This window comes from Suillus bovinus (assembly GCF_016758785.1).
Source record: "Suillus bovinus strain UH-Sbo-P2 chromosome Unknown EDB93scaffold_17, whole genome shotgun sequence".
Lineage (NCBI taxonomy): Eukaryota > Fungi > Basidiomycota > Agaricomycetes > Boletales > Suillaceae > Suillus > Suillus bovinus.
The window spans coordinates 315,352-329,780 of NW_024542073.1; the positions used below are offsets into that span (position 1 = coordinate 315,352).

At 47.5% G+C, this 14,429-nt stretch overlaps 4 protein-coding genes across 4 annotated transcripts; all 4 read left to right on the forward strand.

The window, feature by feature from the left end:
• Window positions 1-260: 260 nt before the first annotated feature.
• EDB93DRAFT_241102 (uncharacterized protein) lies at window positions 261-923 on the forward strand. Its single transcript, XM_041455822.1, has 4 exons — window positions 261-316; window positions 375-481; window positions 558-624; window positions 674-923. The coding sequence occupies exons 2-4, from the start codon at window positions 392-394 to the stop codon at window positions 835-837; spliced, it is 321 nt and encodes a 106-aa protein (XP_041309218.1). The 5' UTR covers window positions 261-316; window positions 375-391; the 3' UTR covers window positions 838-923.
• A 2,167-nt stretch (window positions 924-3,090) lies between these two features.
• On the forward strand, window positions 3,091-4,562 carry EDB93DRAFT_1248988 (glycoside hydrolase family 16 protein; the record flags this gene model as incomplete). The annotated part of the gene is made up of 11 exons (XM_041452786.1): window positions 3,091-3,232; window positions 3,283-3,310; window positions 3,369-3,462; window positions 3,511-3,612; window positions 3,671-3,696; window positions 3,761-3,854; window positions 3,913-4,094; window positions 4,155-4,170; window positions 4,225-4,378; window positions 4,450-4,455; window positions 4,510-4,562. The coding sequence occupies 11 exons, from the start codon at window positions 3,091-3,093 to the stop codon at window positions 4,560-4,562; spliced, it is 897 nt and encodes a 298-aa protein (XP_041309219.1).
• A 1,476-nt stretch (window positions 4,563-6,038) lies between these two features.
• EDB93DRAFT_1136441 (NAD(P)-binding protein) lies at window positions 6,039-7,897 on the forward strand. Its single transcript, XM_041449159.1, has 5 exons — window positions 6,039-6,104; window positions 6,182-6,482; window positions 6,539-6,642; window positions 6,692-7,421; window positions 7,477-7,897. Exons 2-5 carry the CDS (start codon window positions 6,392-6,394, stop codon window positions 7,665-7,667), a joined length of 1,116 nt encoding a protein of 371 aa, XP_041309220.1. The 5' UTR covers window positions 6,039-6,104; window positions 6,182-6,391; the 3' UTR covers window positions 7,668-7,897.
• Window positions 7,898-11,005: 3,108 nt separating this feature from the next.
• Window positions 11,006-13,642, forward strand: EDB93DRAFT_241743 (uncharacterized protein). The gene is made up of 3 exons (XM_041455824.1): window positions 11,006-11,499; window positions 11,554-11,706; window positions 11,761-13,642. Exons 1-3 carry the CDS (start codon window positions 11,193-11,195, stop codon window positions 13,251-13,253), a joined length of 1,953 nt encoding a protein of 650 aa, XP_041309221.1. The 5' UTR covers window positions 11,006-11,192; the 3' UTR covers window positions 13,254-13,642.
• The last annotated feature ends 787 nt before the right edge of the window (window positions 13,643-14,429 follow it).

A 14,429-nucleotide genomic window follows, 5' to 3' on the forward strand; every position in this document is an offset into this window, starting at 1 on the left:
TATTCCAATAATGAGGTGTTCGATCATCGCCACTTGACTAGCTGATTAGTGATGTTCCGGCTCGGCTTCAAGCCCCGGGCCAGGCCAAGCCGGGCCAGATTGAGCCAGGCCCAGCCAGGCCTAGGACACAGCCTGACCAGGGCTTTGGCCCAGGCTTCAATTTTGCGAAGCCTAAGCCGCCGGCCCAAGCCGTGGCTTAGCAGTGCACTATCTATTTCGGTATGTAAGTTTCTGTTTATGTTTATGTTGCCATCTGGCGATGGGTATCAGCTTCTCAGTCAATCCATACCATGAGGTATGTCAGAATGAGATCACAGTGAGTTGCCGTTGTCATGTTATGAAAGCTTGCTGATATTTACCCCAGTCTTGAAAAGCAAACATTCAGCAATCCATGTGCCTCTACAGTCTTGCCTGGCGCTTCAACTTCGCTGCCTTCGCAAACTTAATCTGTTTTCGAATCACATTCGATTTTTTATATGTGGTACGTGTATATGTGTCAGCACAGTCCCCACAGATAGTGAAGATGAACCTATCGTGCATTCTCGTCCCATATGCAGTTGTCCGGTCCAATCGCTGTGGAGGGCGCCGAGACTGGAGACTGTCTCATAGTTGATATTCTTGATGGTGTGTCGTACCTGGTTGCTCTTTTGTGTCTCTTTTCATTTGTTCATAGTCAGACCATTTGATAAAATGCCCTGGGGCTACACCATAAGCACCCTCACAAATATTTTCTTATCCCTACTTATCATACACCACCATGTCTCAGATGGTGAACTCTCAACCATCATCGCCGTCCCAATGGTCTTCAGCATTGTCCACGGCAGTGATCACGTCTGAGAGTGCTCAACAGAGACGCAAAATTGCTACCTTGGAGGAGAAGCTACAAATACTGGAGGCGGGGCATTCGGTGAAGCAAAGATATGAGCCTCATTGAAATCCATCTGGTCAGGCTCACTAACTATCATCAGGGACATAAACTACTACATGTCACAGGGAGGAGCTATCAGGTGTATAATCACCTTATATGATTCCATCGAAGACTCAAGATTCCGCGATACTAACTGTTTTTCTTCATCAGCGTCAAAGCAGTGATTGGAGATCGTACGCCCCCTCGATGCTGCACTTCAGGTATCCGAGTTACTGTATAGTTTCGACACTAGGTTCATCACGTGTCACAGCCTCTGTTGAATCGAACCTATTTGGTGTGACCGTCATGCAAATTTTTGGAAGGTGAAGCTAAATTGTGACATGTGGTAAAAATGGAAAAAAAAACATACATATTACTCTAATGGGTCCAGAAGTCATTGTACATCTTGTTTGCGATCCGTCTACACTTTCCACGCCCCTGTTCAGCATTCCTAACACTGCCCTCTATACCTAGATCAGTACTATCTTCACCGACGTTATAGATTTCCGAGTGGTTCATAGAGGACAGACCACCGACCATGGCATGCATGCCCCATATAATCGATTCCGTGCGTCTTCCCACCTCGTTGATTTAAGCGTTTGAGATAATTTGACAACTTCGCAGGTAGCATCCAGTCGTGGCTACGCACAACCTGTTGCTAAATATTTTGATAATTAAGACTTTGAAACTGTAAACCTACATGGTATGCACACCCAATTTCGACTTTGAATTTGTATCTTCCAGTTTATTACCTCGGAGCCGGATGCGATCATGCACTCACGCTAATGATTTGTGGGTGAGGTTGAAGTTGCACAGCAGTGATCCGGCGTAACACCTCGTGCGGCAAGGATGATGATGTCCTGCTGAAGTTGAGCTTGCATTGTTCAACGTTCGGTCCTGATTCGCGCATTCGAGATTCTGCTCAGGCTATGTATGTCTCGTCAATATCGGCCAAGATCGCCGGGCAAGTATCAGATACTCCACATGAACCTTTGCCAAGTCCGAGCCATTGCTAAGTCTGAAGTCTTGTATACCAGTGTCGCGTTGACGTCGATAGTCGACCAGCGAACGCATCATTGATATTACCAGGTAGCGAGTGCAAACACATATTCTTATTGGTCACAGTGGATCTGGAGCTTAAGCCTGACCAATAATTATATCTGTAGAATCTGTTGCGATGAGTACAAAGGCGCATAGAACTGACCAAAGAAGCCGATCACCAGAGTAAGTTCCTTCCTTCACCATCCGGACCTATGGGTATCCAGGGCCAGTGCAGGTAACTTAATCCCAACACGGGCCTGGTTCCTGCGCCGTTTGCATCACTTCTGTGGTGCTGAATTCTCGCGCCACTCAATGCGAGCAGGAGGAGCGACAGCTCTTGCAGGCGCAGGAATGGCGCCTGACTTGATTCAGGCAGCTGGTCGTTGGTCGTCAGAAGAATTCAACAAGTACATTTGACGACATCCTTTTGTACTGCACGCACGAATGCAGGGCACCCAACAGGAACATCGCACATGAAAAAAGAGCCCTTTAGCGCCTGTTATTTTAAGAGCCCTCTCTTCTTTTCTCGGCAAGTCCCCGACCATTCGCATCTACTCACTTTTTTGTATTCAGCGATTTTGACTGTAATAAAAACGTGACCGAGTAAGACTCCGCTTGACCTGAAAACCCATGACATTCCACCTAAGCGTAGACTGATTCATGCAAAGCACTGGAGTGCTGGTAAGAGAGTAGCTCTGACTAAGAAATGGGACACCTGATGTTATTATTAATTAGTATGACTCAGGTGCACATTGAATCCGAGTCTCTGTTCTAGTAGCGGCACCTAAAGTAAAGTTGTGGAGTCGCTGAGCACGTGTACAACAACGTTGCTCAAGCTCAGCGCTCAGCCGCAGTTTTGGCTAACTGTTTCAGATTTCGGTCCGCACCTCTCGAGACTCCAAACGCCCAAAAATCAAGGTTTGACTACATTGCCGAACGGCCGACAGCAGTCCTGCCTCAAGATGATTGCCGAAGTTGCAGGTTGTCGTATTTTTGGACCCCAGAATTTAGCAAGGAACCGAATATAGCGGCCCTTCTATGTGGCGCTGGTACGATGGACGTCGCGGCGCAGCTGCGGGTCTGACTCGCACATGCTATTTATTATGAACTAGAACCTCTGCTGCACATCATAAGATTCCCTCATGGTATCTGCTCATTCCATGATGGCGACGGCGCTGGCCTGCTTAGTGTTCTCCGTCGCGCCAGTGACTGCAACATCGTACTCTATGGTCAAAGAGTACTATGGTTCTACCTTCTTCAACGACTGGACTTTCTATAATAATTGTTCGTGCTTTATTTCGAATTTGCCATGTCTCGAGCTCACTCTTTTTCAGACGATAATTTGACAAACGGAGATGTTACGTGAGTACAAACCTGTCACGGTCCCTTTTGCTTTGGCGATATAACATTTTCATCGTAGTTATGTTTCGGCTCAGAACGCAACTGCAGATCAGTTGGCATATGTAGATACTTCGACGAACCATGCCATCATCAAAGTAGACAACACTTCTACTGTAAGTTGTCCTTCAAGATATCTCATTTTCACTAACAGCTCCCATCAGGTGGTTTGGGATAACAAACGCAACTCCGTCAGGATTGCAAGCGACGACGCCTTCGGAGTGGGGAGCTTGTGGGTAGCTGATATATATCATGCGCCTTATGGCGTGCGTACGCTGATTTTACACCAAGATGTTAGCGTGCTAAAGTTCATCTCTTATACAGTGTTCCGTGTGGCCAGCATGGTGGAGGTGAGCACTCGAGGGAGCACCGCACTCTTTAGAATACAACTTGAAAGCTAACAAATCATGATAGTCAAGCAGCTCTATGGCCACAAGGTGGCGAGATCGATACCTTTGAGGGTATCAATACCAATACCCAAAACCAGATGTCCTTGCACACTGAAACTGTTCGTGAACTGCTGCTGTTCATTGCTTATTCTCCAACACTCATTTACCATCTCACAGGGGTGCACGGCGGTTTCCCAAAATCAAACTTCAACCCTAGTCGCCAGCACAAATTGTTCGTATGCCGCAAACGAGGATCAAGGTTGTATTGTTACAGACCCGGCGACTACATCCTACGGCGCCGGTCTTGCGAGCAGCGAAGGAGGAGCTTTTGTAACCGAGATGGCTTCAACTGGTATCAGGTATAATGGTCGCCTTTTGATTTTTTTAGACTGCATCACTTAACTTTTTGTGTCATTCAGCATTTGGTACTTCACAGTGAGTTACAGTAGGAATGATGGTCATTGCCAAGTACTGAACCAACTTTTTCAGAGATCCGAAATACCCAGCTCGCTGTCGAGTAACGAAAGCACGATTGATACCTCGACCTTTGGTATTCCTGTTGCCAACTGGCCTTCTACGGGTTGCAACATTACGGAGTTCTTCCAGCCCCAGACCTTGATTTTCGATATCACCCTCTGCGGAGGTACGTCGATCATATATCGGCTCACTGATTGAGCTAACGTTCGGCTTATGTTAACTCTTTCTAATGGATAGACTGGGGTAAGCAGACTTTGCGAGCAACGAGCGTCACCAAATGCTAAGACACTTTCATAGCCGATGGTGCTACATGGAACGATACATGCTCAGGCATTTGCTACAACAACTAGGTCATGGGCAATGGTACCGACTACGATAATGCTTACTTCGAAGTCGGGTATGTGAGGGTATTCAGCACAGAAGGCACCAACACTGTCGTATCTGGCACCAGTACTGCTTCTGGTTCGTCCTCGACGACTTCAGGTTCAACATCTTCAAGTAGCTCGTCTGCAGGCCCCACGTATGGTGGCTATTGGATGAGTGCGACATTACTCATTGTCGCTGGACTTTTCAGCGCTGTCTTTACACTTGCTTGAAGGGACTAATAAGATTATCTCCGACGTTGCTCGGTGATAGAAACGTACTATCTATACGTATGTGACTCTATTCACCTCACGCCCGGACAATCGTCATGATTGGGAAGCATCGACAGTATCCCAGGACCTACGTTTACATATAGTATTGGACTTTGTTGAGTGATAGTAGATCCGGACTTGAAAAACCTACACAGCTGCAGTGACTGATAAGCTATCAGTACTTTAGTCCCGGATGGGTAGGATTACTCCGAGTAGCGTTCCTTGAGATGAAGTTGCTTGAGCCGTGGGCAGTACAGTGCTTTATTTATGTAAAACCTTCGAATGGAGAAGTGCCCTGTCATCAAATGCAGCGTAATCGACTCCAAAAAAACTGATCAAGCTGCATCTATTCACACCAGGCCAGGGGATGCCATGAACACAAGGGAATGTGGCTAAGAGCGTGCGACATTGAGAGTTGCAGTATACAGCATAGCGTTAAAGTGTGGCGGCGGGGGTGGTAAGTGCACAAAAAAACAGCACAAGTTAACGAGTACAGGTACCATTGCAATTGTTCAGTGAGACAGCAGTCATCGAACAGAAGAATTATGCAGTCTGGGAATTACCAGAGTTGGAATAAAACTCCACGGCGAATACTTTAGAAGCACACCAAACTGGCCCGGGCGTGCTTGGAGAGTGTAACGAACTGTTCCTTCTCTTCAAACAGTGACGATGTATTATCATACATGTGGCAGATTCACACCTGGCAATCGATGCAAGAGATGTTACACGTGTAGCATGATAAGCAACAGGGATGGGTCACAATAGAGAATCGAGCTGGGGCAGGCAGGTGTGACGCAAAAGGTCCACGGAAGGGATCTCCGGTACGTATTATGATTCGCGATACAGCCTGCGGAGACAGTTTACCACAGGTATCGTTGGCAGAGATGACGTCCTTATAGACATCAGATTACGAGACCCAGGAATATGGAAAAGAGCGGAGTGCCAGAAAACTGGTCGATGGCCTTGCGATGCATTTAAAAGAGGAGCATCAAGTTAACGATGACTGCCGCATGCGATAGATAACGGTTGATCCGATGCTGCTCTGCGCTTGAACAGATGAAGAGAACATGCAAAGGGCAACTCGGAGCCCTTGGATTGGTAAGCGCACTTTGCGTGGCTGGAGAGAAAATTAATTCATGTATGTAATGTTGTTAATTACGTAATTCTAACAACGTTTGACGATTCAACCAGCTGTACCGTGACATACCCATATTGCAATACGGGCGATCCGTGAAATCTACTGTATTGAATTTACAGGTAAGGACATCTTGTTCTACTCCTTGGCGTCGACGCATAGAAATATTTAGTACTAAAGTTAATATTCATTTGTGCAGATATAGTCTGACGTTACTTCTTACGCTTGCCTTTGAGCGCTATCACCTCGGCCTGCAGTTTGCAGCTGATGATGACAATCCGCTCACCGCTGCTGCAACTTGACGTTTGCATAAAGCAGTTTCAAATCGGGACCCCAAACTCCATTACATCTATTTAATATAGCCACGCTATTTGCTAATGAACGTCTCATATCCCTGCCCAATACCATCATGACTAGTACAGATGCATCCATTCATACAAATCCTGCTGCCCTGTTTAGTGTGGAGGGACAGATCGCTGTGGTCACAGGGGGTGGCACCGGTACACTCTTTTCTTGGCCTTGTGGCAAATATTGCTCATCATATCATGTTTTCTAGGTATCGGACTCATGATTGCTACTGCATTAGAGCACAACGGTGCCACCGTGTACATCATTGGTCGGAGGCTTGAAGTTTTAGAAAAGGCTGCCAAGGAGAACAACGTATGGAATATTGCATCCATAGTGACGGTTTCTGACACCAATCTCCCAGAAATTCGGAAAGCTCATCCCGCTACAGGGTGACATCACGTGTCGTCAGTCTCTCACACAGCTCGTCGAGACTGTTAGAACACGTCATGGCTATATCGACCTCCTTGTCAATAATGCTGGCATCGTCCGCAATCTTCTGCCCCCAAAATTACCATCCCCTCTGGACGACCCTGCAGATGCCTTACCATCCATCAAGGCGTTCCAAAGCGTCCTTTGGAACACTGGATCGCCAGAAGGCTTTGCCGAAACGTTCGATACGAACGTCACTGCCGTTTATTTCACTACTGTTGCTTTCCTCGAATTGCTTCACCTTGGCAATCTAAGAAGGGGTAATTTGCCACCCGTCATGTCACTGCGTCCACCAGTTTTCAACAAGGAGACCTCTGATAATGATGTTTCAAATGATCGAGGCTTTGCATCCTCCAGTCCCTCAGTAGCTCATCATTCCTCGCCTCCAACACCCCCCTCACCTTTTACGTCCCTTCCTGCAGCATCGTCCGCCGCTGATTCTACTCAGGCCCCTCATCTTCCGGAGAAATGCATTTCGCTGCCGACATCTCAAGTTATCACCATATCCTCATCTGGCTCTTTTCGTATTGATGCGAAAGTTTTATCTATCTCCTACACAGTGTCAAAGAATTCTTGCACAAACCTTGGAAGGCTCTTGGCTAACCTTCTGGCTGATTGGGGGATTCGTTCCAATGTACTTTGCCCAGGCGTCTTCCCAAGCGGTGAGCGATTACTCCTCTAGACATAAATGAGTTTATCGATATACCCCTGGGATAGAAATGACATCAACTCAACACCTCACACCTGCCCTTTTGGCTCAGACTGTCCCTCTTGGGCGCGCAGGCGTCCTATCTGATATTTCCGGTCCTATTCTTTTCCTGGCTGGCCCTGCAGGAGCGTACGTTAACGGTGCCGTATGGCTGGTTGATGGGGGACGAGTTGGCACTGTTGCCAGCTCCTACCACTGATTCGACTTGGCGCCTCAAGTCACATGTAATGCAATGGGCTGGATTGCATGTTTATTTGCGCAGAGGACCTCGCTCTTTTTATGAGCGGCGGTCCGTCATGTCATCCAGCTATCGAAACCAACACTCTTATCTGCGGCTTTCATAATTTCTTCTCATCTGCCCTGACTTGGAAGGGGGTTGTTTGATATTATTATCTTATCATCAATTCCATGCTGTTTTGGTTTGATTCATGATCACGCTGTCGAATGCTTTGAAACGGCGACACGAGGAGCCAACGTTGCTGATCGACTACACAAGTTTTGTTCAGCCCCTCAACAAATTTTCACGGTGGTGATAGGTAGGTCATTCCTGCATGAAACTTTATTCCCAACTTCGGTTCTGGATCGGTAAACCCAATTATGCACCCAATCCAGACTCTAAATTTAGACCGACAATCACGAACTCCTCTATTACTGAAGATTTCCACCATTCACACCCACAGCTATGATCTCAGACGTGGATCATGATCCGATGGGTACGTGGATTCCCAAATTGATACTGATATGCGTAATTGGGTACCCTATGCATCAGTCAAGATACCATTGAGGTCATCATCATCTCCGTTAACCGTTTCATGTGAAGTCACATGAAAGACCAAATAACGTTAGTAGGCTCCGATGTACAGATAAGTCCACTTGTCAAACCTATATGCGCAAAGACCCCCTTTTAAACTAAGTATATAGGCCGTATAAAGAGCGATGTGATATCGTGCGGGTCCGTCATGATGTAGGCACAGTATAAAATTACGTTTGAAACAGCTCCACCATCACATTCATAAGTATGGGCTGCCATCGGTCCGTCCAACGTGCGTGTCTACCCTCGCAGTCGCATTTTATCAATAGAGCCCTTCGATTGCACTGCATGCAGCTAGTAGGTATGTGTTACAATGCCTTCAAACTTGAAATTATCAGAACTTACCATGCATCAGTGGGGTGGATTGTGCTATGAAGCACTCTGTAGCAATTATGTCTCCCTGATCCTGAATGGGGCTGGTTTGCCGGGCCCGCTGGTATGCATACACTGATCGCTTCACCGTGCGCGGTCCCATGATATATCTTTGTCCCAATCTTCGCGATCCAGGGACAACCCGATGCATCATCCATAACAGAAGCGTTCGCTGTCTCTATCAGAAGCTGGCCCTCGTCTTTGATAGTCAGTAAGCTATACCGTCGCGACACCTCCCTTACTTAAACATCCTTGGGCTCATGACCTATACTGTCAGTCTGTTCCCGTTACTGTGTATCGGTATTGCCCTTGGATGCCGATACACAGCTGCTAATGTGGGGAAATTTCAGATGCAGACACCAAATGACAATGGCTGAATTGTCAGACGCTATTGGTCGCCGTGTACCACCTGCTTGTGCAGCCGAGATTGCTACGTAGGATGCACAGTTTGCGCGATCTCCATAAGGCCTCCCCACATACATTTTTGGATCCTTCTCCACATTCCCTTGCGGTGGTTTCTATGGGACGACCATGTGATACTCCATCAGGTCAGCCCCGATCCAAGACTTTAGTTACGATGCCAACGTTCAGTCCGATTGCGCTCTGTCATCGGACCGTGCAGGAACTCAGCACTGGTTATCAAATTGAACTTATGTAGACTCATGCGTCACTCATCTTCGGTGAAATTCTCTTTAGATAACATGCGTTTCTAGTAAATTTTGCGGTGATACGGAAAACATACTTAGTGACAATGACTATGTAGTGATGAAGTTCGTCACCACATAGTATTTCAATTCGCGAAGGTTCGGACAGGTGGGCATGGTTATCGAGAACGAGCCAGCATTAATGCTGGCGGAGGTTTTAATGTCATACATAAGTGACTCGATGTTTATCTGGAAAATTGTACGACAAAACATTATTCGGCCAGTGAATGACTGAAATACACTGATTGACGTGGTCCACTGGTCTCCGGTATCCAGAAAGCCTTGTAAGGTATTTACTTACCTTGGAAACTACAGTGGGGTGTGGGGATTGTGCGCTTATGCGCCGAGCAATTCATTCCCAAGTTTTAAACATGCGAATTTTGCGCCCTAGGATTATTGACACGTCGTCTGTTAGTTTCTAAATGAGTCACATATCCATGGAATACGAGATAAGGTCAACTTGTCCACCTGGCAAACTAGTCTCCGAGCCTAGGCCATCGCATGACAAACAAGATATGGTCACCTATTACTGAATACGTACTTCTTGATATCGGAGCAGCGCTGAACCCATGTGAGTGATATTCTCCATCTGCAAGACTCGGGCTGTGTTTTGCCACTAAAATATTACTGGATGGTTACCGGAGCCTCGGATATAATTAACACGGATCCTATGCAGAGTACTTCAATACAAAATCATACCTGATATCTGCAGTAGGCAGTCGCTAGAGTTAATCGATTTACGTGTCGTACTCGCTTTGGGCGCCAATAACCGCGCCGGGGTAATGTAATAGTTGCGTGATGGAAGCCCATTCGTTCATCTTGTTTGAGTCAGGATGAAAATCACAGGCTGAAAGACTGACGGTACCGTCCGGCAAATAACTGGCAGAATATCACAGGTACCAAGGTAGGCTCAACGCGAGGGCAAACAGGGCAAACAGGGGAATCGGCTTATCAGTTCGACTGCAGGGCATACTCCGACGATGGATTTTTTGGAGAGCGTGAAAACAGCGAGACTTGCTAGTATGCAAGCACCCCTCGTGCAAATTATTGGTCACACGACATCATGTGTGCTGATGATGGAAGATTATCAGTCATTAGTATAGCACTGAGTATCGATAAATACCGACCACTAGTACTTTTGTTGGATACCGTATTAATCGCATTAGCAAGAGTACTAGACCATTGAAGTTAAGTCGGTGGGTGCAATCGGCAAAAATTGAGTGTTCGTCGTGATGCAAGGAAACTAACGAAGTTTGGCATATTGGAAGTCGGGACTTTTTCCCAAAAGGGAAGACAACAAACGTTTGGAGTGACACAGCAGGAAAGGCCTGTTCAACGTTGTTCAACGTCGTTCTTGTTCGTCGCCCGCAGGTACCTTGAACTTTTCTCATTCTTGTCCTTCGAAATCACCTAGCAGGCTTTGACTTTCGCTAGACCGGCAGGCTCCGCTGGTCTCGTCTAGACCCAAAGCAGCGCAACGCAACGGTCGCATTATCATCAGTCCTGCTCAGCAGACTTTGCAATCGTGCTTTTGATTCTAGCATATAGTCCCAAGACTCGACGTCAGGACTCCTTCTAAAGAGAATTAGCTCTCATCAAAGAGCCATCTCAATCTCATATCTACTCCCCTCCTTCCAAAATCTCATCTTCACATTGTGTCCTCGAGGATTAGGAACACACATCTACCCCCCTCCTATATCTTGCAAAAAACGTGTCTAACGACACAAATTCTTCATCCATTTTACCGCTAGCGGATCTTCACGAGCGTCGCATCTCAAATTTCGCCCTCTAGTTTCAATTCACGTAGCATCGTTCATTCCAGTCACCAATAGCGCCCATGTCTACTCTTCGTCCTCCTTCCAGTCCTTCACCTTCCCCTCTCAACACTGATCATGGTCGCTCTGCTCGCGCTTCCATGGGCCCTCGTCAAACTCTAGCACCAGCCTCCCCTCGTCCTGGTGGAGGAAGCGGTGCTCGCCCCACAAGCGAACTACTCGGTAGCGCAACTATGTTTCAAACACCAGAGTCAGAGGCAATCGACCAATGGTTTGAAAATCTCCAAAATTACGAAGAGACTCTTGAAGAGATGGCTGCTGCATCCCTGGATGTCAATTTCAAAGAAGAATTAAGCGCGATCGAGCAATGTGAGCGTCTTAATCCCATTTTAGTCTGTCATCAATAAACGTGCTTTTTTGAAGGGTTCAAGGTCCTTTCTGAAGCAGAGCGCACTGCTGCTCTTTACAGTCTTCTTCAACAATCTACTCAAGTTCAAATCCGATTTTTCATTACCGTTTTGCAGCAGATGGCGAGATCAGATCCGATGACCGCTCTCTTGAGTCCTGCTATTGGCGGTGAGTATTCTTGGTCAATATTTATTGCCTCACGAATCTAAATTTGAGATATAGGTTCGATGCAGAGTCAGATGGAAGCCAAGTTGGCCCAGATGACGTTAAAGAGTCCCGCACTTAAGTCGCCTATGCCTCCCTCTCCTCGCATATTCAGCGGCAGTCAGAACAGGCAGTCCCTTGCACTCGATACCACTTCTTCTGGTTTTCTTTCCCCAGACTCAGCTGCAATGGGATCCGGCAATGATGCAGCCGCCACTCTCGCCCACCAACGCGCTAAGCTAAAGGCAAGCAATGCAGCACACAGGATTTCTGCGCCTATTCTTGCGTCCGGTGGCAGTGACCCGCGTACCTCATGGGGATCCGCACTCAGTCAAGTTGCAGAACAAAATATCAACTCTCCTGCACAGGAAATTGTTGTTCCGTCTGTTGGAAACAACTCAAGGCCCAAAAGCACTGAGTTTAGTGGCTCTCTTGGAACACCTCGCGCTGGAGTTGAGGCATTGTCCCCCATGGTCGGTGATAGCTGGGCCAGCAACGTCAATACACCCTTAATTCCTATGTTCTCTAAAGACACACATTCCCACATCGATGCGGCGGCTGCCAAGCTCAGTGACTGGAATTCTGGTGCACGTGTTCCCCTCATGGCTGATCCGAAGTCCTTCCGTCGGCCGTCAAGGAGTAACGCAAGTGCAAATGCCCTTGCTCCCGAGACCAACGTGCAAGCAAATAACAATATATATGACAACGAGGGCAATCTTGTTTCTCAGCAGCCATCCGGTCAGCGTCGGAACGTTAGCCAGGGTTCCAACGCCAACAACGCACAGCTTAACCTGGGTCAACAGCCAGGCAACTGGAACAACAGCAGGAGTCCCGCACTGCCTCAGTCGAACAGGTTCGGTGGGGAAGACGTGAACGGCTCCTTGAACGGGCTGGGCATGAATGGTTTCAATATTGGTGGACTCGGTAGCCCCGGACTCGGGATGGGCATGCCAAGCGCAGGGTTATTGGCGGGCATGAACCCCATGCAGATGAACATGTTGAACCTACAAGCTCAGATGAGCGCTATGGGGATGGGTTCAATGACGCCCGAGGCGCAGCTTCTTGCAGCGCAAATGGCTGCTGGATTCCCGCAGAACTGGCTAGGCATTCAACAAGCTGCTGCTATGCAGCAGAGCAACAACAACAGTAGTAATAATAGCAGCAGAAGCCGTGGAGGGGGACGATCTCCTGGACTTCCGAAGACCGGTTCTTCTGGTGGAAATAGCGCAAGTAGTGCAGCGAAGAAGGATGATGAAGACGTTGACCCCGCGTTGCTTCACGATATCCCGGCTTGGCTCAGGAGCCTGAGGCTGCACAAGTATACGCCTAACTTTGAGAAGATGAAGTGGCAAGACATGGTCGTGCTCGACGAGGCGGGCCTGGAGGCCAAAGGTGTTGCCGCTCTCGGCGCAAGGAGGAAGATGTTGAAGACATTCGAGATTGTCCGGAAGAAGATGGGCATCGAAGCTCCAGCTGGTTCTTCCAATAACTCGGGTGGAGAAGAGTCTTGAAATGGGGGAGATCGAGGCATGCTTACCCCAGTTGGCTAAATCTTCGCTGCTGTTGATTATGATTCTATCGATTTGTATGTGTTGACTCAATTTCGGTTTACCAATAGCCACCGCTCATATATGGACGAAAATTGGCTAGTCGTTATGCTTTCTCGTTACTGTAGTTCTCCTGTACTCGCGTACAATCAATGGTCCGCTTGTTCATGCGATAGATACCCTGTTTTCGGTAGTCTAACTTTGGGCGCACTGTATCTACGACCTCTGGCATTATTATCTCACTAATAAGTTATTCTTGAAGGGCATGGCATCGTTTTGTCTTGGCTCCTCTCATTTACTAAGCCAATTAGGTACAGCCTGACACATCATATTATGTGCTTTTCGCGTCATCCTTGTTCCAAGACCACACGGTGCGTAGTTAACCTTGAAAATGATTATGCTAACTCGCAGCTAAGTACGACTTAGCAACGCAATCCAGGCTTATTTACTTGCGCGCTCGAGGTGCGAAACAAATTTTATACTCTTAACGTTCGCAACGGTTCAGCTGAACGTTCTAAATCTTACAGTATTCCAGAACAAATATTCCTGGATTAACTTTCCGAGGTGCTCGTGCGACTTCCCAATTGTTGGATCCCAGTGGCCTCTAGGCACGACTATCCTTCTGGAAGTTTTAAAAATCTGGTTAGGGACTCAGAGAAGAACTACTAGGTTCGAGCATCGAGATCAAATGGCCCATGACTGCTCCCCGTTTCGACCGAGAATCCAAGATCAAAAAGCTGGCTGCGAGACCATATTCATCTTCCCACCGCACTGTGACCTCATAGACCAAGGAGTTAATAGTAGCTTGGATGAAACAGAAGCTGCAATGATTCAATGAACATCATATCTCCGAGGAGAGTTGCTGGCAGCCAGCAGATCAGGAAAATGCACGGGCCACAATAATGAATATCACCATTGGAAGTCGGGGCGATTCCAACTTCGAGCGTCACCGTGACGATGGAGACCACGTTGCGGCGTCCTTCGCACATCAATCCTGTACATAGTTCAGTTAACAGCATATGTGCGCGCATGATCCCACCTCCCCAGCAAGGGTGCAGTTTGTTTCGGAGTCTGCCAGGACCCTGACCGAGTTTCAACAAAAATAATCGTGCATTGCAAGTGCTTCTGGAACGTAAATAT

Excerpts from the sequence above, each read along its gene's own strand:
- EDB93DRAFT_241102 (XM_041455822.1), top strand. The coding sequence starts at position 392 with ATGTGCCTCTACAGTCTTGCCTGGCGCTTCAACTTCGCTGCCTTCGCA. Across the intron at positions 482-557 it reads CATTCGATTTTTTATATGTG|TTGTCCGGTCCAATCGCTGT; the intron begins GTACGTGTATAT and ends TCCCATATGCAG. Across the intron at positions 625-673 it reads CATAGTTGATATTCTTGATG|TCAGACCATTTGATAAAATG; the intron begins GTGTGTCGTACC and ends ATTTGTTCATAG.
- EDB93DRAFT_1136441 (XM_041449159.1), top strand. The coding sequence starts at position 6,392 with ATGACTAGTACAGATGCATCCATTCATACAAATCCTGCTGCCCTGTTT. Across the intron at positions 6,483-6,538 it reads GGTCACAGGGGGTGGCACCG|GTATCGGACTCATGATTGCT; the intron begins GTACACTCTTTT and ends CATGTTTTCTAG. Across the intron at positions 6,643-6,691 it reads AGGCTGCCAAGGAGAACAAC|AAATTCGGAAAGCTCATCCC; the intron begins GTATGGAATATT and ends CCAATCTCCCAG.
- EDB93DRAFT_241743 (XM_041455824.1), top strand. The coding sequence starts at position 11,193 with ATGTCTACTCTTCGTCCTCCTTCCAGTCCTTCACCTTCCCCTCTCAAC. Across the intron at positions 11,500-11,553 it reads ATTAAGCGCGATCGAGCAAT|GGTTCAAGGTCCTTTCTGAA; the intron begins GTGAGCGTCTTA and ends GCTTTTTTGAAG. Across the intron at positions 11,707-11,760 it reads CTTGAGTCCTGCTATTGGCG|GTTCGATGCAGAGTCAGATG; the intron begins GTGAGTATTCTT and ends TTTGAGATATAG.